The sequence below is a fragment of the Saccopteryx bilineata genome, chromosome 3, assembly GCF_036850765.1.
Source record: "Saccopteryx bilineata isolate mSacBil1 chromosome 3, mSacBil1_pri_phased_curated, whole genome shotgun sequence".
Classification (NCBI taxonomy): Eukaryota; Metazoa; Chordata; class Mammalia; order Chiroptera; family Emballonuridae; genus Saccopteryx; species Saccopteryx bilineata.
Window position 1 is genome coordinate 282619425 of NC_089492.1, and position 26089 is coordinate 282645513.

The 26089-nt window shown below is 49.2% G+C and overlaps 2 protein-coding genes across 3 annotated transcripts in view; one reads left to right on the forward strand and one right to left on the reverse strand.

The window, feature by feature from the left end:
* PLEKHM2 (pleckstrin homology and RUN domain containing M2) overlaps positions 1 to 16291 on the reverse strand; it is a 44799-nt gene extending 28508 nt beyond the window's left edge. The window contains exon 1 of one of the 2 annotated variants that reach the window (XM_066270360.1): positions 16014 to 16291. In XM_066270360.1, coding sequence (XP_066126457.1) covers positions 16014 to 16073 — 60 coding nt within the window. In that variant the 5' untranslated portion in view covers positions 16074 to 16291. The remainder of the gene's footprint in view (positions 1 to 16013) is intronic. The other variant, XM_066270359.1, reaches the window with a different exon arrangement.
* Positions 16072 to 16542, forward strand: LOC136330082 (testis-specific basic protein Y 1-like). The gene has a single exon (XM_066266580.1). It carries the CDS (start codon positions 16072 to 16074, stop codon positions 16540 to 16542), a length of 471 nt encoding a protein of 156 aa, XP_066122677.1.
* The last annotated feature ends 9547 nt before the right edge of the window (positions 16543 to 26089 follow it).

Here is a 26089-nt window from a genome sequence, read left to right on the forward strand (position 1 = left end):
CAGAGCACGCTGGGAGGACTCGCCGTCACAAGACTGCCCGCCCCAGTGGCTGCAGGGAAATGTGGGTGGCACACTCCAGCGAGCCAGGAATGCCTGACTCAGAGCATTTTAATCAGGGGCAGCCCCACTCTCTGTGCTGAGCAGCCACCGCCTGTCCTGTGTCTTCCTTACAGACACACCGCCACAAATTGATTTCTGGTTCTACAGTCGGTACTGGGAAATCCTTCCAGAATTCATCCCTAACAGATACCTCAAAGGTGGCTGAGAAAGAGGATAAGTGGCCAAACGAAAGTAAGACCATTCCAGGAGTCCTACTTCCCTGATCCCTGGTCAGTCAAGACTAGAGAGGCCATGAGGCTGCCCAGTAAGAGTCCAGATGAGAGAGCTGGAATCGAATTCTGCTGCCTTCCATAGGCTGCCCTGTGGGGGAGTGGGGAGGGCTGCAGGGTGGTCCCCACTCTTAGGTTCACAGCGCAGGATAAAAACCCCTGCCCCAGCCACAGGAGCATCTGCAGGGCTGGACGGACACAGGGCTGCAGAGGCGCCTGTGTGAACTGGCCGACCACTCTGGGGCCCGATGCTGGGCCCCTCCACCCCTGCTCTACTCAGCACATAGAAGGCACTCACCCCTCCACACATGGGAAACCTGGCTCCCCTCAGCTGCCCAGGGAGCAGGTCGCCAGGAAACAGCGGTCTCCCTAGTGGTTCCATGGAGATCAGGTGTATTTAAACAAGAGAAAGTTTAAAACAGCCTCAGCAGGCCAAGGTTAGGGAAGGGATGGAAATCCAAAAGCATAAAAGACCCCAAATGAAGGAAGGGTGGATCTGACCTGAAATCACCTCTTTTAAAAATTAAATCCAAGCCCTGGCTGTTGGCTCAGCGGTATAGCATCGGCCCAGTGTGTGGAAGTCCTGGGTTCAATTCCCGGTCAGGGCACACAGGAGAAGCGCCCATCTGCTTCTCCACCCTTCCCCCTCTCCTTCCTCTCTGTCTCTCTCTTCCCCTCCTGCAGCCAAGTCTCCATGGGAGCAAAGTTGGCCTGGGCGCTGAGGATGGCTCCATGGCCTCTGCCTCAGGCGCTAGAATGGCTCTGGTGGCAATGGAGCAACACCCCAGATGGGCAGAGCATCACCCTCTAGTGGGCATGCCATATGGATCCCAGTTGGGCACATGCGGGAGTCTGTCTCTGCCTCACTGTTTCGCACTTCAGAAAAAAAATATATCGATGATGGCCCTGTTCCATGAGCTCAACTCAAACGCAGAGCCACCCTGAGCTGTGGGACCTTCCAGGCCACCGAATCCACAGGCTGCCTCTTACCGCATGCCGCTGCAGGTGCACTGTGGGCCAGCAACAAGTCTCGTGGAAAGAGAGAGGGCTCAGCCTGCTTTGCCTTTGGAATTCTATTCACAGTGTGGCCACTGATGTGTGAAACAGCCCCTCTGGGCCATGCAGAGCGCATGCCACATGATGCTACTTGTTACCTTTGGGGTTGGGAGGTCCCCACACTTTGATGTCTGGCCTCCCCCAGGGAGAAGGATCCTAAGAGGGTTCATCCACGTCAGTGGCAGCTGGAGGAGGGTTGGTGTGGTTAGAGCTACCCAGTGTTCTCTTCAGGAGGCCACCGAGTCAACTTAAACAAGGAAACAAACAAACAAACAAACAAGGCAGGCAGGCTGGGGTCTTTTAGCAAAGCTTCTAAAGGCAATAATTACTCTTCTAACGTGATCCAGGGAATAGAAGGCCAAGGCCAACAGCATTTCCGTGAAGAATCTCCAATGGGATCTAAGACAAGGCTGGGTTCTGGCCAGGCTGAAGGACTTCAGAATCCAGGAGCAGAAGGGCCCTTAGAAACCACTCAGTTGCAAAGTAGATTTTCCTGAGGCCTCCCACTCAGCAAGAATGCCCTGAGCTGGAGGCTATGTGAGCGAGAGACAGGCGATGAGTGAAAGAGACTCTGACTTCTGAATATGCTGAAAATTTGGGGGCGGGGGGAAGCACTTAGGCAGAACCCTCATTTTATAGGCAGGGAGACTGGAACCCAGGAAGGTGCAGATACTTCTCACACCTCCTGGCTTTGTCCATTGGCCCTGCTGTTTTACTGTAGCAAGTCTTGGCCTGATGTGCTCAGACACCACAGAGGTAGCTATTCCTGGAGCCTCTCTGCCTCCACCTGGCCTGGGGATGAAACGAAGGTCAGGGCACCTGACTTTACCATCTGCGAAGTGCTCATCCCAACATCTCACTGAGGGGGGGGCAGAGCAGCAGGGGCCGTGGCCTCTCCCAAGACTCTGTATAATGGGAGCTTGGGGGTGAGGAACAATGTCAGAATGCCCTAATTGCTTCCTTCCTAGACAAGATGAGAGTGTGAACAGAGGCTCTGGCCTGCTATGTGTCTACTACTCCACCAGCCCAGGCAACCACCGTGCTTCTGACTTATGCTCCTAATTTTAAAATCCCTGAGATCGTACTGGCCCGATAGCTAGGTTAGTTAGAGCATCGTCCTGATATGCAAGGGTGGCAGGTTCGATCCCCATTCAGGGTACATACAGGAACAGATCAGTGTTTCTGTCTCTCTGTCTCTTTCTCTCTCTAAGATCAATAAATAAATTTTTAAAAGTAAATAAAACAAAATCGCCTGACCAGGCGGTGGTGCAGTGGATAGAGCGTCGGACTGGGATGCAGAGGACCCAGGTTCGAGACCCCAAGGTCGCCAGCTTGAGCGCGGGCTCATCTGGTTTGAGCAAAACAAAGCCAACCAGCTTGGACCCAAGGTCGCTGGCTCCAGCAAGGGGTTACTCGGTCTGCTGAAGGCCCACGGTCAAGGCACATATGAGAAAGCAATCAATGAACAACTAAGGTGTCGCAATGCACAACGAAAAACTAATGATTGATGCTTCTCATCTCTCTCCGTTCCTGTCTGTCTGTCCCTGTCTATCACTCTCTCTGACTCACTCTCTGTCTCTGTAAATAAATAAATAAATAAATAAATAAATAAATAAATAAAAATAAAACAAAATCCTTGAGATCCTAGCCCACCATAGCCTGGAAAATATTTCATTCACAGGGACAATCAATTACAGCAGATTCTAGAACTAGAGAACTCAGGAATCACCCCTGCATGAGAACCAATCTGAGGTCCTGCGATTCAGAAATGATCAGCCTGGTTTCTCAATGGCCCTGCCCAGGATGGGCTTATGCCCAGGCTGGATGGCATCCTGGGACTGACTGGCACCCCCACACATAGAGTCGTCATAAAAGCGTGTGCTGTTTGTTTGCCATGGGCTCGCATTGTTCCTTAAGCAAGCTGGGTGAAAGCAATACTTCTTAACCGTTCATTTGCCACTAAATATGCCCAATTATCCAGCTTTCTTTCCCACCTTTCCAAATCACTGCTCATTAGCCCCTTTGCTGGAGAGTTGGCAGGACTGGCAGCTCTGTCGAAAGCTATGAAGGGGGAAAACCTGAAGAAAAAAAAAGCAGGTACTTGGATGAATTAGAAGGGCACTGCCCTAACTGGGCACAGATCTCCTGCGTTGACAGAATTCCATTTCCAAAAGCAGTTGAAGGCTTCTCCTTCCTGGAAGGGGCGTGTCCCGGCCCCAGGTTCTAGGATTGGTTTGCCTCTGAAATCCACGCAGGGCTTGACCTCTTGCGAAGGAACCAAGGACTTGTTCAGAGTGGGGAGGAAAATGATCAGACGCTCTGCCAACAGGCAAACATCAGGGACCTAGAAGCCAGCCAACGGCATTAAATAGCGCGCGCACCCGCCAATTCCGCTCCATGCTTCTGCCGCTGGGATGGAGCAAAAGCGGGCAGAAACCCTGCCGGCCGCTCTGGGAGCCCTCCCCATTCAGTGCGGTGTGTGGCACCGGCGCGAGGAGGAAGGGAGTTTTTCAAAGCCTCATTCTAATCATTCTTTCAACGCCTAGGAGCCTTCCCTGGTTCTGTGTTCATCTTTCACTTCCCCTTTCCTCTGCCATACCTACAACAGGACGGCACACGTGCTTCCCCCACCCAGACAACCATTTTGCTGCTAATGAGGAAAATGGCCATCCAGGCCCTAAGTCACAGCATTAGATTGGGAGGGCGCTGGGGGGACCCTGCCTCCGTCAAGACCTGTGAAATACAGTCAGAGACTTTGGAGGCTAAAAATGTAGCTACAGAGTAAGGAAGCATGACAAAAACTCCATGGATTACAAATCCCAAACGGCTATAAAGGTCGTCAGGAGGACCTGGGCTTTCACCCCTAATGCACTGTGATCTGTATAATGTCTGTCGCTACTTCTAGAGTGTAAGCCCCACGCAAAGGGGCAGGGACTTGGTGGGTTCTGTTTGCTGCTAATTCCTGGGACTAGAGGAGAGTTCAGCACAGCACAGTCACTCAATAAATATTTGTTCAATGAACAGGTCGTTTTTTGGGGTTTTTTTTTTTTGAACAGGTCGTTTTATGGAGGACTGTCCCACAGCATAGGCCCAAGAGGGATGGATTTTCTGTCGTTATTTCAAGACAAACATCATGGAGATGGAGAAGTTAAGACAAATAGAGGGGACAAGAGCCAGATATGCGGTGCCAATCCAGCCTGACCCCCATATGAGGGTTATAATTAAAGCTCATTTCTCTCGTGTATTAAACAGAGATCATGATCCCTCCTATAGGTTGGTTGTGAGCCCGACCGAAGAAATGTATATAAACAGCAGGTGTATAAACAGTGCATTAAACATAAGGATTCCTCGGGTATTATTTCCTCCCTTCCTCTCAGGATATTTGGACATTTCATGCCCCAGTAGGATAATACCAAAAATAAAGAACTTAGGGTGATGGTGTGAACAGAGGTTGACTACTCACAAAAATTAAGTTCTGAGATTTTTGTGGACTTCAACTCTATGACAGTCCTTTCCTTGTTCTCATATACAGGGGATCCTCAGGTTATGAGACAGTTCCGTTCCTACAGCAGTGACATAACCCGAATCTTGGTGTAAGTCGAAACACACCCTAGCCTAAGTCACTTACCCATCCTAACACAGTTCTAAAATCATAATCTAGCCCAGGGGGAGTCAACCTTTCTATACCTACTGCCCACTTCTGTATCTCTGTTAGTAGTAAAATTTTCTAACCGTCCACTGGTTCCACAGTAATGGTGACTTATAAAGTAGGGAAGTAACTTTACTTTATAAAATTTATAAAGCAGAGTTACAGCAGGTTAAATCATATAATAATAATTACTTACCAAGTACTTTATGTCGGATTTTCGCTAAGTTTGGCAGAATAAATCTTTATAAAACAACTTACTATAGTTAAATCTATCTTTTTATTTATACTTTGGTTGCTCTGCTACCGCCCACCATGAAAGCTGGAACGCCCACTAGCGGGCGGTAGGGACCAGGTTGACCACCACTGCTCTAGAGCATAAAAACACAACTAAGCCCCGGGAAAAGGAAAAGGACATAAATATACTGCACTGTCCACTGTACCATAGTAACAAAAAAAATGAGTGCAGAAAGAATGCATGACGCTAACAGTGTAAACCAAAACACATCTTAATTTTTTAAAGTTTCTATGGGAGGGAGTGCTGTAAACTCAAAACATTGTGTGTGGAGACGGTTGTAACCTGAGTGATCCCTGTATTACTGGGCTCCTTAGAGTCTCTTAGTTCCAACTCTTAACTACAGTTACCCAGGGAGGAAGGGAGAGCAATGGAAACGAACACTTTCTTCTTTACATATTTCTATAATGTTTACAAACACTTCAAAGCAAAGGGGGGAAGAAGGTCAATCACACATACATAAAACGGGGGAGAATGTCTGTGTGGCGAGGCCAGCGCTTTGCTAGCAGGATGGAAGCACTGCCGTGCCCCTGGGTGGTTATAACAGACAACAGATCGATGACCTGACCTTCCAGCTCCAGCCAAGTGGACTCTCTCAGAAACTGTCCTTACTCTCAAACAGTTCTAGGAAGTTCTAGGATGTTCTAGGATGTTCGCGCCTTAAGTGAGCAGCAGTGAGGAAAAGAATGGTGCCGGAAAGGAAAGTTCACCCAAACCAAGGAGGAGAGGTCTAGGGGGCCCAGAGGTGGTCACTCCAACATGGCACTGATGGCACTGGGGTTCCAGGTCCCAGATGGGGAACCTGCTTCAGCGTTTTATCCTAGAGGAGAAAAGCCCCACCGCCTTCCTCAGAAGGAAGCCGCCACCGGCTGCAGGACACACGCCCCTGCCATGGTGGTCGATCCTGATGCCTGACCTGAGCACCAAAGACCTGAGAGGAAGAATGACCCACCCGAGAGCCCCACCGCACCTACAAATGCCGACCTTCTTCCTCCCGTGATGCTCACAGCTCCTTTCCCTCCACAGGAGAACACGTCTGTGCCCTTCCACCCCTTCCTCAACATCAGTGTGCAGACCTAACATTTTTGTCGGCCAGCAACAGGCGTTCAATTTTGCTGGGAATTTCTTTTCACAATGGGCTCCAGGCAGATGAGCTTTCAGGGGCCCTGCAGGACTCCCCACCGCTCCATCTGAAACTCTGAGTGTGACGTGACTATAATGTGACTACAGAGAGACAGCTGTAGGCCACCCGACTGACAGGGGCCACCTGCTGCCATGGGGCAACCTGTATGTGTCCAAGCCCAGGTGCAGCTGAGTTTCTGCCTGGCCTCCCATCACCAAACAGGGCCTTTCACTCTGGATGGGCTGAATGCTAGAGCCAAGCCATGGAGAGCGAGGGCCCGGCTGCTCTGCGGTGGGACACAAAGGACCAGAGTGTCAGCAGGCTCCAAACAGAAACCTAATGTTAAGAGAAGCATTTTGTAAAAGGAGAACCATATCTTAAAATGGCGTGGGCAGGACAGCTCACACTTCTCCACTGGCTTGGGTGGGGTCACTCGTGGGGTCAGTGCACACATCAGTGCTGCCTGGTTGGGGACCTTCAGGTCCCTCGCTAGATGGTCTTTCTTCAATGAGAAGAGAGGGGCGCAGAGAAATAGCTACAGCCAATGTCAGGGCTCAGGCCGGGGAAGAGGAAATAAGGAGAAGCGACCTTGACTTTTAGCCTTCAGTATTTCATTGACAGCTCTGCCCAGGAGACTGAGGATTTTTCAGAACTCTTAAGATTTTTTAAACTTTTAATTTTCCCATGAAACCAGAGAGAACAAAATTATTGATTGAAATCAAATGGTCAATAAAATTCCCACATATATCTCACTACCAGGCCCTCCTAGAAATAAGCTGCCCTAGCTAATTTTTAAAAATTGATTTTAGAGAGACAGAGATGAGGGGGGGAGAGAGAAGAAAAGAGCTCATTCAGAGATGAGCTGAAAGAGAGAGAGAGAGAGAGAGAGAAGCATTCATTTGTTTTTCCACTTAGTTGTGTGTTCATTGGTTGTTTCCTGCATGTGCCCTGATCAGGGATTGAACCCTCAACCTTGATGTTTTGGGATGACGCTCTTAACCCACTGAGTTACTCGGCCAGGGTCTGCCCTAACTAATTTTTAATGCTCTGGCAGATCTGACCTATATAAAGGAACATAAGAATGGGGACAGGGAGCCTCCCACCCATGGCTGCAGCGACAGGCGAGGTTGGACAGCGGCTGCTCATTCACTAGCCGAACCCAACTGGAAGACCCCCACCCACCCCACGCAGGGTGTGCCCGGCCAGAAAGAGAGCCTAGATAGGTAGGGCCATCAACCTGAGGTGAGTGGGAGACCTAGGTTGTCCTAGGTAAGGGAAGGTTGTCACAGTCCAGCAACATTCTCTGAAGGACAGTCACTTTATCGAAATTCCTTTATGTACCCTGTTCAAAGGGAGCAGACTTGGAGCTGAGGAGAGCGAGAATGGGGGTCACATACTTTTCTCTTTTAACACTTCTGAGCTATCTGGGTGCTTCTTAAAACAACTACTCATTTTCCTAGGATAATGTTTTCTGCTTTAGTCCTAGTCAGTGTCCCTTGCTGGATGCAACATCATCTCCTTAGGCAAGTCTTCCCTGACACCTCATTCACAGCAACCTCCCCTACCAATTATTTATCACATTCTTCCACCTGATGCTTTCATAACACTTGTCACAATCTTTTTTTTTTTTTTTTTTTAAGAAAGAGGAGAGAGAAAGGTGGGGTAGGAGCGGGAAGTATCAACTCGTAGTAGTTGCTTTTCGTACGTGCCTTTACCAGGCAAGCCCAGCATCTCGAACTGGCGACCTCAGCATTCCAGGTCAATGCTTTATCCACTGCGCCACCACAGGCCAGGCACTTGAATGTGTCCAAGCCCCAACACAATCTGAGACCATCTTTGTGTTGCTTTGTCTACTGATTTATCACTCGTCTCCTCCTGGAATATCCACTCTATGAGGCCAGGGATCTTATCTGTTTTGTTCACTACTACCCTCCGCGGGCTGAGGACAGCAGGGGCATATAAAAGGTGATAAGTATATATTTTTTAAAAACTGATGCATGGACACATGATGGGATTCACAAGTGTCCCCATTCATTCCACAAGCCTCAAAAAATGTGCTTAAGCACAGCTACAACAGAGGTTTAGGTAACTAGGCGGAGCACACCAATTTCTCTGAAAGTGATCCCTAGCCTACCCTGGCGAGGACTTTTCCGCGTGCACACATATGTTCACATACAAAGTAAAGCCCGCCAACCCCGGGCTGCTGCCTGTTGTAAACATAGGTTTCCTGGAACACAGCAACATGCAGACATGTATGGCCTGTCTGTGGCTGCTTTTAGCTACAGGGGCAGAGCCAAGCAGTTGCAACAAAGATGGAAAGGCTGAAAATATTTGCCATCTGGCCTTTTAAGAAGTTTGACAGTCTAACCAGCTCAGCTGGTTAGAGCATTGCCCCGATGTGCCAAGGCTGCAGGTTTGGTCCCCAGTCAGGGCACATACAAGAATCAACCAATGAATGCAGAAATAAGTGGAACAACAAATTGATGTTTCCTTCTTTCTCTCTCTCTCACTTTTCTCTCCAAAATCAATAAAATTTATTTTATATTATTATTTTATTTATTATTTTTCTAAATGAAAGAAGGGGAGATAGAGACAGACTCCTACATGCACCCTGACCAGGATCTACTCAGTAACCCCTGTCTGGGGCCAATGTTCTGCCCATCTGAGGCCATGCTCACAACCAAGCTATTTTTAGCACCTGAGGCAGAAGCTCCATGGAGCTATCCTCAGTGCCTGGGGCTGATGCACTTGAATCAATCAAGCCATGGCTGTGGAAGGAGAGAGAAAGAGCAAGAGAGAGAAGGGAGATGGGGAGGGGTGGAGAAGCAGATGGTCACTTCTCTTGTGTGCCCTGACCAGGAAGCGAACCAATCAATAAAATTTAAAAAACACTGCACAAGAGTAAACTGCAAAGTTCACATAGACACTTGCAGGTGATGAAGGCAGCTAATATTTTACCTAGGCCTTGTTATGTACTAGGCATTATACCGAATGCTTTATGTGTATTATCTCCTGTGATTCCATTCTCATCACAGCAGCATGAGTAAGTTCCAACTGCTGAGGATAACTGAAGTCCAGTAATTCGCCACAGTCAACATGGTCAGTAACAAACCCAGAATCCAGACCCAGGTCTGTGCACCTTGGAAACCTGGGCTTGTATCTACTATGCGGCACAGCTCTCATGGAAAGCACTTCCCGGCCGATCAAGCCGAACCCTCAGCACTCTTGAGACCTGTCCGTCTCCTCGCTGTCCTCAGAAGACCACCTGGGCATCCCACTTCCCCAGGGGTGCTGAGGCCGTTCCTTCTACCTTGAATGCCTGTTTTCTCTTTCTCTGCATTCTACTTGCTTGTCAAGACTCAGTCAAGGCCTGACCAGGCAGCGGCACAGTGGATAGAGCGTCGGACTGAGATGCGGAAGACCCAGGTTCAAGACCCCGAGGTTTGCCAGCTTGAGTGCGGGCTCATCTGGTTTGAGCAAAGCTCACCAGCTTGGACTCAAGGTCACTAGCTCGAGCAAGGGGTTACTCAGTCTGCTGAAGGCCCATGGTCAAGGCACATATGAGAAAGCAATCAATGAACAACTAAGGTGTCGCAAGGCGCAATGAAAAACTGATGATTGATGCTTCTCATCTTTCTCCGTTCCTGTCTGTCTGTCCCTGTCTATCCCTCTCTCTGACTCTCTCTCTCTGTCTCTGTAAAAAAAAAAAAAAGACTCAGTTAAGCCCTCTTCCTCTGAGGGCTTCTCCTTGCTCTAGTGAGTTTTAAAATTCTCCCTCCAACCAACATACAAACTGTTGGGGGGGTGGGGCTGCTTCTCACAGCACAGAGCCATTGCTCATCTATAAGGTGCAGGCAACAGACACTCACGCTCCTCAACAACAAAACAAAACTCCCACGAAAAGCACTGCCTTTCCTCTCCTGGAGAAGATGCTATTTAGTTAGAACAGCACGCCAATGAAAAATGCCAAGTCTCTGACCTGAATGTTTCTAACCATTGACAAGTCAGCAACCACAAGCTTTGTTATCTGCACCTGGGATATTTCTGCTATTCTCTCTTTTAAAAGACTTACGTATTTATTTATTTGTTTGTTTGTTTGTTTTAGTGGGAGAGGAAGGGATGGGGGGGGGACATGAATCTATTCCTGTATGTGCCCTGACTGGGGATTAAACCAGCAACCTCTGCACTTTGGGACAATGCTCTAAAACCAACTAAGCTATCCAGCCAGGGCCACTCTCTCCCTTGAAAAAATACATGGAACTTGCTTTCACTGTGATCAAATTCATTTACCTGCGCTAACTATTAAACTCTCCTATCTCTCTAACCCCTGGGAATCCTGCCTTCACGTCAGAACACAGGTCCCGTTGGATCCAGGTAGGATAATAGCTATTGCATCTCGCTGGTGCTTCAGCGCACGCTCATCACACAGACTCTAGGTGTGAAACTAGCTGAACTTGACAATGGTGCTTAGGGAGAGGGGTTACACCTGGGGGCATAGTGTCTGGGAGGGGAATGGTGGGAGCCCTTCTGGGATGATGGTTAGGCTCTGTTTCTTGATCTAGGTGCTGGATATGTGAATGTGTTTACTTTGTGAGAATGCATCCAGCTGCATAGGAGTATAGGTATATTCTACTTCAATAAAAAGTTCTAAACTGCCTGACCAGACGGTGGTGCAGTGGATAGAGTGTCAGACTGGGATGCGGAAGGACCCAGGTTCGAGATCCCGAGCTTGCCAGGTTGAGCACGGGCTCATCTGGCTTGAGCAAAAAGCTCACCAGTTTGGACCCAAGGTCACTGGCTCCAGCAAGGAGTTACTCGGTCTGCTGAAGGCCCATGGTCGAGAAAGCAATCAATGAACAACTAAGGTGTCGCAACAAAAAACTGATGATTGATGCTTCTCATCTCTCTCCGCTCCTGTCTGTCTGTCCCTGTCTATCCCTCTCTCTGACTTTATGTCCCTATTAAAAAAAAAAAAAAAAAAGTTCTAAACTAGTCCTTGGCCTGTTGCTTAGTCAGTTACATTCATCCTGAAATGCCAAGGTTGTGGGTTCAATGCCCGGTCAGGGCACATACAGGAAGTGACCAAGGAATGCACAGCTAAGTGGAACAGCAAATGAATGCTTCCCTTTCTCTCTCCCCCCACCCCCCAAATCAATCAATCAAAAAAAGCTCTAAACTAGTAATACACAAACATAGTAATACACAATAGATCTTTTTTATTTTTTTTGCAGAAATATACCTTTCATTTTCTTCATGCAGCAAGAATCAGTAAGACCATTTTACCAGTGGTAGGATAGAGAAAAAGCTGAAGTGACTCTCAAGGTGCCCACTGCCTGGTCAGGTGGTGTCGGATAAGAAACTTAAGTGACACTGGCATTCCAGGGCAGACCTGAGCCCAAGACTGCTCAATGCCTATTGCTGCAGCTACTAACTGGTTCCTCTGAGAAGCAGGTACTCTGGTTTAGAAAACCAAACGTACCTCACGGTGCAAGAATCATACAACAGTTCTCCAAGACACAGCACACAAAGGAAGTAGGTAACACGTCCAGATGCTGTTGTATAACAACTTTTAGGTGGTGAGGTCCATACCCATCTTCAGATCTTGTAAAAGGAACTGGCTCTACAATAAACAGAGATAACTACCGCTTGTGCTACGGACTGAACATTTGTGTTCCCCCAGATTCCTGTGCTGAAATCCAAATCCCCAATGTGATGATACTGGGAGTTAGGCCTTTGGGAGGTGCTCAGGTCATGAGGGTGGCACCTTTATACAAGAAACCCAGGAAAAATAAATGTATACTGTTTAAAATTTCTTTTTTATTTATTCATTTTAGAGAGGGGAGAGAGAAAGAGAGAGAGAGAGAGAGAGAGAGAGGAGCAGGAAGCATCAACTCCCATATGTGCCTTGACCAGGCAGCCCAGGGTTTTGAACCAGCAACCTCAGCGTTCCAGGTCAACGCTTTATCCACTGCGCTACCACAGGCCAGACTAAATGTGTGTTGTTTATAAGTCATGCCATCTATGGTGGTTTGTTATAGCAGCCCAAGACAACTTACCTATTAAGACTGGGTCAAGCACTGTGCCATGCCCTGGCCGGTTGGCTCAGCGGTAGAGCGTCGGCCTGGCGTGCGGGGGACCCGGGTTCGATTCCCGGCCAGGGCACATAGGAGAAGCACCCATTTGCTTCTCCACCCCCCCCTCCTTCCTCTCTGTCTCTCTCTTCCCCTCCCGCAGCCAAGGCTCCATTGGAGCAAAGATGGCCCGGGCGCTGGGATGGCTCCTTGGCCTCTGCCCCAGGCGCTAGAGTGGCTCTGGTTGCGGCAGAGCGACGCCTGGGAGGGGCAGAGCATTGCTCCATGGTGGGCAGAGCGTAGCCCCTGGTGGGCGTGCCCGGTGGATCCCGGTCCGGCGCATGCGGGAGTCTGTCTCTCCCCGTTTCCAGCTTCAGGAAAAAAAAAAAAAAAAAAAAAAAGCACTGTGCCATAATGACAAACACTCTACATACTTAATTTCCTTAACGTTTCAAAACAACCCAAAATTTATCCCTGCTTCACAGATGAGAAAACGGAGGCATGAAGAGGTTGAGGAACCTCCTCAGGGTTGCAGGGTTATTAACTGTCAGCGCCAGTGTTCAGCCCAGGCCGCACCCAGAATCCATGTTCTTCACCAGGCTGTTAGTCGGGCCTGCCCTTGCGTGGCACCCAGGGATGGGTTTCCGGTTTCTAGTGTGCGACTTCTACCTGCTGGCCGCGCATTACAGCTCAATAAAACGTGCTTGTTCAAACCCATGCAATTACAAGAACTTCGACAAACAAATCCTTCGTAATGTACTTCTCCAATTTAGAGTGGATCTCTGCATTTAAGAGAGCCGGGCTTACACTGCTGACTGTCCCTGCCTACCACCTTCCTACCCAGGGTTTTCTCCCACTTACTTGTGGAAAACCCAAAGACAAAATGCCTGGCCTACCTGAAGCTATAATCAGCCCAGATCAGATTAGTCAAGTCAGCAATCTTTCTTTCTCTCTCATTAGAAAAGATGTATTGCTTTTTATTTCTTATTATTTTAGATAGAGAGAAAGAGAGAGAGAAAAGCATCAACCTGTTATTCCACCTAGTTGTGCACTGATTGCTTCCCTTGACAGGGGATCAGACCAGTGAGCTTGAGCGACCCTGTGCTCAAGCCAGAGACCTCAGTGTTCCCAGCTGATGCTTTATCCACTGTGCCACACTACCAGTCAGGACAAAATATGTATTTTGTTCTTTTAACAAAGTATTTGCTCGGCCCTGGCCGGTTGGCTCAGCGGTAGAGCGTCGGCCTAGCGTGCGGAGGACCCGGGTTCGATTCCCGGCCAGGGCACACAGGAGAAGCGCCCATTTGCTTCTCCACCCCTCCGCCGCACCTTCCTCTCTGTCTCTCTCTTCCCCTCTCGCAGCCAAGGCTCCATTGGAGCAAAGATGGCCCGGGCGCTGGGGATGGCTCTGTGGCCTCTGCCCCAGGCGCTAGAGTGGCTCTGGTCGCAACATGGCGACACCCAGGAGGGTCGCAACATGGCGACGCCCAGGATGGGCAGAGCATCGCCCCCTGGTGGGCAGAGCATCGCCCCTGGTGGGCGTGCTGGGTGGATCCCGGTCGGGCGCATGCCGGAGTCTGTCTGACTGTCTCTCCTGTTTCCAGCTTCAGAAAAATGCAAAAAAAACCACAAACAAACAAACAAAAAAAACAAAAAAAACAAAGTATTTGCTCATTGTATATTCCTTGAGTAAGCAAAAGCTACACCCCAATGGCATTAGCAAAGCTCGGGAGAATGAAATAAAACTTTTGTTGGATGTCTGCAATGTTACTTTTAGTTGGGCTCTTAGAGAAATATTTTAATAAGAGCATTTAAAAAAATTAGCTTTAGGCCTGACCTGTGGTGGCGCAGTGGGATAAAGCGTCAACCTGGAACACTGAGGTTGCCGGTTCGAAACCCTAGGCTTGCCTGGTCAAGGCACATATGGGAGTTGATGCTTCCTGCTCCTCCCCTTTCTCTCTCTCTCTTTCTCTAAAAATCAATAAATAAAATATTTTTAAAAATTAGCTTTATTTTTTTAAATTGATTTTAGAGAGGGGGAAGAGAAAGAGAAACAATTTGCTGTTCCACTTACTTATGCACTTATCAGTTGTTTCCTGTATGTGCCCTGACTGGGGATTGAATCCACAGCCTTGGTGTATCTGGACAATGTTTTGTTGCAACCAGAGCCATTCTAGCGCCTGAGGTAGAGGCCATAGAGCCATCCTCAGCGCCCGGGCCAACTTTGCTCCAATGGAGCCTTGGCTGCGGGAGGGGAAGAGAGAGACAGAGAGGAAGGAGGGGGAGGGGTGGAGAAGCAAATGGGCGCTTCTCCTGTGTGCCCTGGCAGGGAATCGAACCCGGGACTCCTCCACACCAGGCCGACACTCTACCACTGAGCCAACCAGCCAGGGCCTGGACAATGTTTTAACCAACTGACCTATCTGGCCAGGGCAGTAAGCACATTTTGAATTTACTTTTCTTTTAAAGCCATATTAATCTCTACAAAAGGTAAAATTGCTTGCCTATATTACTTTTGAAGAATTTAAGTGGGAAAAAGTTATTTAAATACAATGGTTTATTTAACTAATTTTCTTCATTTTGGTTTGTGATAAAATAATCTGGTGAGCCTTCCATCCCCACCCCTTCAAGACACCCCCAGCCCCCTGTTTCTGAAACTATCAGGTGGTTCAGGAATTCAAATGGGGGGGGGGGGGATAGAATCCAACAACATCCTGAAATGATGGTCAGTTGTGGTTTGGTATTAAGTGACTATGAATTCTACCTTCAAAAACAGGACCCTTTTTCAGATAAGCTGCCTTCCTTATCCATAAGTTGCATATCCTTTATAGGTAATTTGTTTTGTTTCGTTTTTTTTTTAACCTAGAATTGAGACAGCAATCTCTGCTGCAAGGAGCCCTGCACAGCCAAGTATCTGGGGTGTCCCAGAGCCCTGGGAGTCGCCGTCCAGAATGCAATGCCCAGGTGCTCCAGGTTCTCAAAGCTCTCTCTGAAAAGCCTCTCCAAAACTGCCATCCTTGATTGAGCAAGATCCCTCAGAGAACGTCCCAGGACCGGAGGCAATGTCACCCAAAACTGGGGAAACGGGAAGCGGCCGATGACCGGCCTTTGCCCTGACTGAGGGTGGACAGCCCGGAGGCGGCCGCGGATGCAGGGATGCCGCCCGGAGATGCGCTGCGGGCGGGGGTCCCCGCAGAGCTTTGCCGCGGGTCGAGTCGGGGCACCGGCGGGCGCGACCCGTCCCAGGGCCGCGGGGCCGCAGGGCCGCGGGAAGCCCTGAGGATGCTGACCTCAACCCCTTCTTTAAAAATAGCTCCGAGACCGCGGCTCACGTGAGCGGCCCCGCTTCCCCTCCATCGGCCCGGGGTCCCGGAGGGGAAGGGCGGCGTCCCCGAGCCGCGGCGACAGGTGGGACCCGGCCTGGGTGAGCGACGCCGTGGACGAGGGCGCGCTGGAGGGGTCGCGGCCGGACCGGCGAGCAGGCCGTGCTCACCTTCTTCACCGACAGCGAGATGTTCTCCAGGATCCGGTCCTTCACCTCCCGCGGCTCCATGTCGCCGCCGCCGCCGCCGCCGCCCCGCCGCCGCCGCTTCCCGCGCCGGGGGCCCGGGGCCGCCGCCAACCGCTGCGGGCGGCCGTGCGGGGGCTCCGTCGTGCCGGCCGCGGGGCCCGGCGCCCGCTGCCCGGCCGTCGCCTCGCCCGGGGCCTCGCTCCGCCGCGGCCCGGCGGCTCCCGAGCGCGGCCGGCGGGGAAGGAGGCCGCGGCTGTGCGCGGCAGCGGCGGCGGAACTGATGTCAGGCGGGGCGGCGCCTGGGCCGGCGGCGGGGACGCCCGCGCTGGGGATCCCGCGACCCCGCGGACCTCGCGCCCCGCCCCCCAGCCCACAGACCGCGGGGACCCCGCGGACCTCGTGCTCTTTGCCCCCCTCAGTCCACAGACCCCGGGGACCCCGCGGACCTCGTGCTCTCCGCCCCCCTCAGTCCACAGACCCCAGGGACCACACAGACCTCGACGAGCCTTGACCCTCAGTGACCCGAGTCCCTCCACCCACTCCGACCGGGGACCTCGGAGTGGTCCGGCCGCGGACCCCTACACTCTCCCTTTCCTTAGAACGAAGACCCAGCTATGCCAGGCCCCGGAGACCCCTCAGCCCACTGCTTCTGCGGGCACATATCCCAGGGCCCCCACTCCCTCAGCCCGACACCCAGCATGACAGTTCCCCTCACCCCCACCCCACCCCTCTCCAAATTCACTCCTACTGGGCTCTCTTAACTCATTTGGTCCTAAACATATATATTCCTAATACATCCTTTAATCTCTCCTTTTTATTCTTTTTAAAAATATCAATATGTACTTTTTATCACTTTCAAAAAATTGAGATATAGGTGACGTAACATTAGTTTCAAGTATACAACATGATTCAATATATGTCTATTGCAAAATGATAATTCCCCTTTTTATGCTTAAGACACCCTGGTTCTCACCTTACCTGTGGTGGCGCAGTGGCTAAAGCGCTGACCTGGAGTGTTGAGGATGCGGCTCCCCAGGTCAAGGCATATAAGTTGATATTTCCTGCTACCTCCACCCCACTCATTCTCTCTACTCTCTCTATTTTCATTTCATTTATTTATTTATTTATCAATCTATCTATCTATTTATTTATTTTTGTGCTTTTCTGAAGTGAGAGGCAGGGAGGCAGAGAGACAGACTCCCACATGAGCCAGACTGGGATCCACCCGGCATGCCCACCATGGGGCAATGCTCTGTCCACCTGGGCTGTTGCTCTGTTGCAACCAGAGCCATTCTAGCACCTGAGGCGGAGGCCAGTGAGCCATCCTCAGCTCTGGGGCCAACTGCTCCAGTGGAGCCTTGGCTGCTGGAGGGGAAGAGAGAGATAGAGAGGAAGGAGAGGGGAAAGGGCGGAGAAGCAGATGGGTGCTTCTCCTGTGTGCCCTGGCCGAGAATCGAACCCTGGACTTCCACACACTGGGTGATGCTCTACCACTGAGCAAGCCGGCCAGGGCTGTCTTCTCTCTCTAAAATCAATAAATAAAATCTTAAAAAATAAAAAGGGACACACTAATTCTCAATTCTCAACTTCAGCTCCCAAATTTTATTTTTTGTCTGCTCAGTTTGCTCCTCCCTCAGCCTCCTAGACCTGGCCGCCCCAGCACCTACCTGAAACACTGATTCTACAGCTTGTCCTAGATATACCCCACCCCATCCACAATCAAAAATCCCTCCCTCTCCCTCAGTTTCCCCAGGAGAGACCCAAGATGGTGGTACGGTAGTTGTTTTGTTTCTATGTGACTGAATAGGGGACGAGTACATGTCAGGAAAAGGAAAGGACAATGGCTTGAGAAACTGGGATTGCTGCGTCCTACGACCACCTCAGGGTCTAGGGCACGGGTCGGGAACCTATGGCTCGCGAGCCAGATGTGGCTCTTTTGATAGCTGCATCTGGTTCGCAGACAAATCTTTAATAAAAAAAATAGTAACGTTGCCCTGGCCGGTTGGCTCAGTGGTAGAGTGTCGGCCTGGCGTGCAGAGGTCCCGGGTTCGATTCCCGGCCAGGGCACACAGGAGAAGCACCCATCTGCTTCTCCACCCCTCCCCCTCTCCTTCCTCTCTGTCTCTCTCTTCCCCTCCCGCAGCCGAGGCTCCATTGGAGCAAAGATGGTGGCTCCTTGGCCTCTGCCCCAGGCGCTAGAGTGGCTCTGGTCGCGACAGAGCAACGCCCCGGAGGGGCAGAGCATCGCCCCCTGGTGGGCAGAGCGTCGCCCCCTGGTGGGCAGAGCGTCGCCCCCTGGTGGGCGTTCCGGGTGGATCCCAGTCAGGCGCATGCGGGAGTCTGTCTGACTATCTCTCCCCGTTTCAAGCTTCAGAAAAATACAAAAACAAACAAACAAACAAAAATAGTAACGTTAAAAATATAAAACATCCCATGTATTACAATCCATTCATGTTCATAGTTGCAGGTGGCTGGAGCCAATTACAGCTGTCCTCCGGGACAACACCAAACTTTTATTGGATAATGCGTAACGTACATGGGTCGTTGTATGGCTCTCACGGAATTACATTTTAAAATATGTGGCATTCATGGCTCTCTCAGCCAAAAAGGTTCCCGACCCCTGGCTAGGGCAAGAGTTGTCAATAGGCACGATGATGAGGACGATGTGTTGAATGCTGACTTGGGCCACAGACTGAATTAAGTGCTTTATGTCTGTTTCATGTATCTTCACATCTTTGTTGTACAGATGAAATTAAGGGGTGGGGGTCATTTGCTGAAAATCATACTTCATAGGGTAGAACCCAGAAACCATTTGTATCCTTTCCTGAGCTAAGGATCCCTTCACATTTTTGTGTGTGACAGAGACAGAGAGACAGAGATAGGGACAGACAGACAGGGACAGAGAGAGATGAGAAGCATCAGTCATTAGTTTTTCATTGCGACACCTTAGTTGTTCATTGATTGATTTCTCATATGTGCCCTGACCAGGAGGGCTACAGCAGACCAAATGACCCCTTGCTCAAGCCAGTGGCCTTAGGCTCAAGCTGGTGAGCCTTGCTCAAACCAGATGAGTCCGCTCTCAAACTGGCAACCTTGGGGTTTCGAACCTGGATCCTCCGTGTCCCAGTCCGAAGCTCTATCCACTGCACCACCGCCTGATATCCACTGCACCACTGCCTGGTCAGGCCCGTCACATTTCTTCATATTATTCTAAGAGGTGATCTCTTTGGTCTAACCCTTTAGGGAAAGAAGGAAAATCTCTAAACTGAGAGCATTTTCTTATTAGCACTGAGTTTAGAAAAATAAGAGCTAGCCTCCATGGAGCTGGGCTGGGGCAGAATGACAGGTGGGGAGGGAGGCTGCAGGGACTGGACAGGTAGAAAAAAGGCTGAGAGCAGAGGACACATTACTGGGAATGAGGAGAAAAACAGTCGGGTGTCTTAAAGTGTTTGTGGCAAGCAGGAGGAGAGCCAGCTTGAATGACCAGTCTCATAGGTTTGGAGCACTCCCTTCCTACTCCACCCTGTTAGGGTGCCCACAGGCCCCAACCTGTTGGTTGCAACCCTGGCTCATGAGACTCCTTTCAACCCAAGGAGGAACCAACTGGCTTTGGGATTCTTCTACTGGTGTTAAGTAGCGAAGCCATCTTCCGGGCAGCGTCTTCTGCTGGTCACCACCTTCCTGTCATGCGCTTGGGCACATGACAGCTTCAATAGGCATTTTTGTCCCTTGGCTGGATCCCTGTGATATCAGAAGGTGGTGGCATTTCTGCCATATTATTTGCACCTTCACACCACAGTCAACCTTTTACAACTTTCAGGAGGAACATTTGGTCTCACAGCCTTTCAGATTTCCAAAGTTCGCATGGGGGTGTAAGTGGGTACGTGGATGAGAGAAGAGAGGCACATTCTAGTCTCACAAGACTTTTTGCAGGAAAAGGGGAGAGGGCCAAGTGTGGGTGTTCATGTGCAGATAACTGTCCCATGCCTAGAGCTCGAAGGTGGAATCCATTCTTGCCTGTCAAAAACAAGGCAAAAAAAATAAAAGAAGAAGAAAGAAAGAAAGAAAGAAAAAAAGAAAGAAAGAAAGAAAGAAAGAAAGAAAGAAAAAGAAAGGAGAAAGCATTCAGGTAACTCAGTTTGTTAGATTAGAGCATTGTCCCCATACACTAAGGTTGCGGGTTTGATCCCCAGTCAGGGCACATACAAGAATCAACAATGAATACATAGATAAATGGAACAACAAGTTAATGTTTCTTTCTCTTTCTCTCCCTTTATCCCTCTCTCAAATCAATCAATACATAAAAATTTAAAACAAAACTATCCAAAACCAGGATGCCTATTAATCCTGTTCTGGGGAGTCATTGAAACTCCAAATCGAAGCCCATTTATTTATTGCACAAGACTTTGCTGATCACGTGTAAAATGCACAAGACTATGAGGCATCAGGAGTCAAAAGCCCGGACTGACTCATAAGAGGGCCTCGAGCAAATCACTCTTTTTGTTTCCAAATCAGTGACACAGGAAAAATGATTTTGTTGTTATGGTTCCTCTTCTTTTTCCTCCCTCTTCCCTCCCCTCCTCTCCCTTCTTTTTCTTCTTCTTCTTCTTCCTCACCTAAGTCTCCTGCTGCTGAACTCCATCAGATGAAGGAAGAAGTTGGAAAGAAAGGCGAGATTGTAGAGAGACCATAGCCCTGGCCCACCAGTCTCCTTCACTCGTCTTCCCAAAGATGTGTCATGCCTCAGAGAGGGAAAACAGCAAAAATTCTGGCACCTTCATCCTGCCACATCCTTCAAAGGTCACTGGGCAGGACTGTAAAAATAAAGTGGAGGATAGTTTAAGGGGCTAATTCCTCCCTTTCCTCTTAACTCAAGGCAGATATATTTGTGTTTCTAGTGGAGACAATATTTCCTTGGCCATCAGGTTGTGAAGCTGATCCCCACCTGTGGGGGGAGACAGAGGGGCAGGTTGAGCATCACAGCAGGGGTCCAGCTTCCCTCTCCTTAACTCTAGGCACCTACAAGTGTAATCTGCAACTCTAGGACCGAGTAAACACAAACAAGGCAGCTTTAATCTCAGTGATTTTATTTTAAAATGTGGAACATCCCGTTCCTTCCTCATTACTGTCCCGTCCACAAGATGGGTTGGTGAAAACTGGAATGTCAATCAACCTCCTAGCTGAAAAGCCTCCAACAGCTTCCTGTCACAGCATCTGGAATGACATTCGTACTCTTTTTTTTTTTTTTTTTTTAATTTTTTTTATTTATTTATTCATTTTAGAGAGGAGAGGGAGAGACAGAGAGAAAGAGAGGAGAGAGAGAGAGAGAAGGGGGGGAGGATCTGGAAGCATCAACTCCCATATGTGCCTTGACCAGGCAAGCCCAGGGTTTTGAACCAGCGACCTCAGCATTTCCAGGTCGACGCTTTATCCACTACGCCACCACAGGTCAGGTGACATTCGTACTCTTTCCTCTGGCCTACAAGTTCATAGCTCACCTGATCCAGCCTCTCTCCCTGACTCCTGCCCTAATCTCTTCGTTTGTGTGGACCAGTCCCTACCAGCCTTCTTTTTCTCAAACATGCCATGTGTACACATCTGAGGGCCTTTGCTGGGGTGCTCTTCTCGTGTGGTAGAGGACTCTAGCTGTTCACCCAAACCTGCTCTCTCCACAGTGATAGCCCTGTAGCCAGGGAGTGCCGGACTACATTTCCCAGCCTCCTTGGCAACAGGCATGACGGCTCTCAAGTTCTCTCCAGCACAATGTGAACAGAAAGAAAGTGATCCACTTCTAGACTGGGCTTCTCCGTGCTGTCCCTTCTTCCACCAGGTAGGATGAAGTAAAGAGGACGTCAGACTGACAAGATGTCAAGAACCTGGTTCCCTGAATCATTACATGGAGGAGAGCTGCCCATCAATCAGGAATAATTATCTTGGGCTGTCATATAAGCAAGATAATAACTTTAAAACTTTTTTTTATTGAACCCATTAGGGTGACATTGGTTAATAAAATTATATAGGTGTAAGTGTACAGTTCTATAAATACATCCTTTGTATATTATAATTTAAAAAAAAGATTTTATTTATTGATTTTAGAGAGAGACAAAAGGCAGGAGGGAGGGAGGAACAGGAAACACAAACTCACAGTTGCTTCTCATATGTGCCTTGACTGGACAAGTCTGGGGTCTCGAACCTGTAACCTCAGCGTTTCAGGTTGATGCCTTATCTACTGCGCCACCACATCTCAGGTACCATTTCTGTATTGTACTGTATGTAATAAATTATTGAAATTTGGGGCTTTTTTCCCCCTCATTTTAGCCTAACCATAAAACTTCCTAAATCCTCACCTGGCAGGAGCCTTGTCAGTCAAAACTCAAAGGTTAGTTTCTCAGAAGACCTTTCGCATAGATTACTCCACATGAAGTGGCCTCTAGTCCCTTCAAGCGTGCCAGTCTACCAATGTTCATTGTAGAATTTATTATCACCCAGCACTTTGTTGTCATTCTTCAAAGAGGCTGCGATAATGTGAGACCCATGGGACACTCCCCTTTGCTCAGTTCACGCAATCTGGCACATGATACACAATGTTTTTATTTACGCTGCTCACAAAATTAGAGGATATTTTACAAAAATTAGGGGATATTTTATAGCTTCATATTCATTTTGAAATAGCCCCTAATTTTTGCGAGCAGTATATTTTTTTACTTATTGATTTCAGAGAGAGAGGAAGGAAGGAGAGAGAGAGAGAGAAACATCTATTTGTTGTTCCACTTATTTATATATTCATTGGTTGGTTCTTCTTATGCCCTGACCGGGGATCAAACCTGCAGCCCTGGCATGTCAGAAATACACTCTAACCAACCGAATTACCTGGCCAGGGCCTCAATGTTTTTTGAATTAATATTTGCTGGTTAATTTTTAATTCAATAGGGATGCAGAAAAAAATTTTAACTGTAGAATTAAAAGCACAGAAAGAGAAGCAGGGTCAGATATAAGGCTGTTTCTCTTTATACCTAACGTGGGTCTTCCCATTCTAGGAAGATAATGAAGAATTATGGTCTGTACAGCCCTTAGCAGGTGTACAGAGTATTACATGTGGGTAAAATCAAAAGTACTACTTCACATAAACGCCTGCAAATTTACTAACCTCAGAATGTCATATCTTTTAAATCTACATTAAACTCAACCTCAACAGTCCTCCTGGTCTAGAATCCCCAAATCCTGCAAATTGATCTCAACGAGCTGGCCAGGTTTCAGGATCAGTTCTGCTGTCACCCCACTATGGCACAGCTCCTTAGGGCCTTTGAATTGAGAAACTGTGGCAGTCTAATGTTGTCCATGGATTTATTCATTCAAAATCTACTATGCACCAGGCACTGGGGATGTAGCAATGAAAGGGACAGATATCAATCCCTGCCCTCTTGGAGCTTAAGTTCTAATAGAGGAGAAAGATACTGAACTAGGAACAGAGATGAAATGCAGAGTATGCCAGGTAGTGGTTATACTAAGGAGGAAAATTAATAAGGGAAGAGACATAGGAAGGGGTGTGTGTGGCTACAATTTTATAGAGTAGCCAAGCCTGACCTGTGGTGGTGCAGGGGATAAAGAATCAGCCTAGAATGCTGAGGTCGCGAGTTCGAAATCCTGGGCTTGCCTGGTCAAGGCATACATGGAAGTTGATGCTTCTTGCTCCTCCCCTCCCCTTGCCTCTCTAAAATAAATAAAATAAGTGTAGCCAGAGAAGACCTTATTTAGGTCATATTTGAGTAAAGACCTAAAGGAAGAGAGAGAAAAAGCCATGAGGGCGTCCAGGGAAAGAGCACTCCAGGCTAAGGAAATAACCACTACAAAGGCCCGAGGTAGGAAAGCATGGTGACTTCAAGCGTGGAGGTCAGGGTGGCTTAGAGCTGAGTGAGGGAGTGAGGCAGGAGAGGATGGCGGAGCAAACAGCAGCCACGGGGGCATCATAAGGACTTTGGACTGTACTCCGAGTTAGGCGGGGACCCGCTGAAGGGTTTGATTTTAAGGAGAGGTATGAACTAATTTAACAAAATCACGTGGCAGGTGTGCTAAGAACAGAACATAGGTAGACAGGCGCAGGAGCAGGAGACCTGTTTCAATAACCCAGGTGAGAGATGCCTGGGACCGGGGTTCTAGAAACAACCAGATCTTGAAGTGGAGCCCACAGGATTTAGGGTGCGCTGGATGCAGGTTGCAAAAGCACTCGAGGCTTTAAAGTGAACGAAGGGAGGCCCTGGCCGGTTGGCTCAGTGGTAGAGCATCGGCCTGGCATGCAACGAGTCCCAGGTTCGATTCCAAGCCAGGGCACACAGAAGCGCCCATCTGCTTCTCCACCCCTCCCCCTCTCCTTCCTCTCTGTTTCTTCCCCTCCCACAGCCAGGGCTCCATTGGAGCAAAGTTGGCCCGGGCCCTAAGGATGGCTCCATGGCCTTTGCCTCAGGCGCTAGGATGGCTCTGGTTGCAACAGAGCAACGCCCCAGAGGGACAGAGCATCACCCCCTGGTGGGCGTGCCCGGTGGATCCCTGTCGGGCGCATACGGGAGTCTGTCTGACTGCCTCCCCGTTTCCAACTTCAGAAAATACAAAAAAAAAAAGTGAACTAAGGGAAAGATGCAGTTGTCCTTAACTACTCAGAGGATGAACGTGAAAGGAGCACGTGGGATGAGGGGGTGGTGGAGGATTTCTGGCCCAGCGCACTTCAGATACCCGAGATAGAACAGGAAAAACCACGAAGGCTTTCATCTTTCTAGGAGGAACCAAGCCACCCTGGCTCTAATTTTTTAAAGGACACTGTCCGTAGATAAGGATCAACATACATACTTGGTTAACCCCATGAAGACACTAATAGCTGTGCAGCCGCAGGTGATAACCTAGCATTTTTATGCAATTTCTATCGCAGTTATTCTGTCCTTGTGCCAACACTTGTATATGGGGTAGGAGCAGATGGCATCATCTGCAGTTGTTTGCCAGACCATAAAAGAGCCACAGTCAAGAACTCAAGGAGAGAATGGGACATCTCAGGGGATTCTGTACTGAGGTCAGTTGAGAGCTTGGCTGGGGAACAGGATCCTCTCCTTGGGGGCCCAGGCGTGTGGTTTGGGTAAGGTGACGCTGCAGGACTGCTGGCTGACCACGGAACTGTGCTCCTCACCTTCTTGGGCACACAAGTAGGTTAGCTCTAGCTCTCCCCACCTCCCTGGCATTTCCGTACAACCTTGCAGACAAGTTCCAGCCAGTGAAACGTGGGTCAAGTGATGCACACCACCTCCAGCCCTGGTATTAGCATTTCTTGGACAGGCAGCCCTCATTCTCTTCTCCTGGGATGTCAGCTGCACGTCCAGTAATCTTGGAAGTCACATGCTGAAGAGGGCAGAGCCCTGGCAGCTAGGACCCTTTGTGATTGACTGCATGAAGCAGAGCCCTCCCCTCCCACACATGACTGCTAGAATTGCCCAACTTCTGGAAATACCCTTTAGCATGCTCAAATTTCTTATGTGATGCAGAGTTCAACTATCTATGAGCACTTACTATGTGCCAGTCATTTTCTGAGGACTTTACACATATTATTAAATCCCTGTAACCCCTGACAGTCTGTACTTGACAGATGAGGAAACTGAGGCACAGAAAGGTTAGGCAAGATACCTGGAACATAGCTAGTAAGTGGCAGAGCTGGAGTTCAAACCCAAGCAGCCTGGCTCTGGAGGTTAGTCTAAACCACAATACCCCATTGCCAATGTTCTATCACTGTGTATCAACGGCCCACGCAGTCATAAAATGCACATTTTACACCTCAGCATACAGCTATCCTCCTGCAGTGGTTACTGAAAAGTTACTTTAAGGACTCGGAGAAGCCCATTTTTTCTGGGGTTTAAGCACATGATAAGTCACAGAGCCTGGGTATAAGCGATTTAAAGGGGCAGGGAGACAGACAGGGATAAAAGTTAATTAACTAGCCCACACTGGCTGGCTCAGTGGCAGAGTGTCAGCCTGTTGTGTGGATGTTCCGGGTCCGATTCCTGGTCAGGGCACACAGAAGC

Bases quoted from the DNA above. Each gene is read 5' to 3' on its own strand.
- LOC136330082 (XM_066266580.1), top strand. From the start codon at position 16,072: ATGTCGCCGCCGCCGCCGCCGCCGCCCCGCCGCCGCCGCTTCCCGCGC.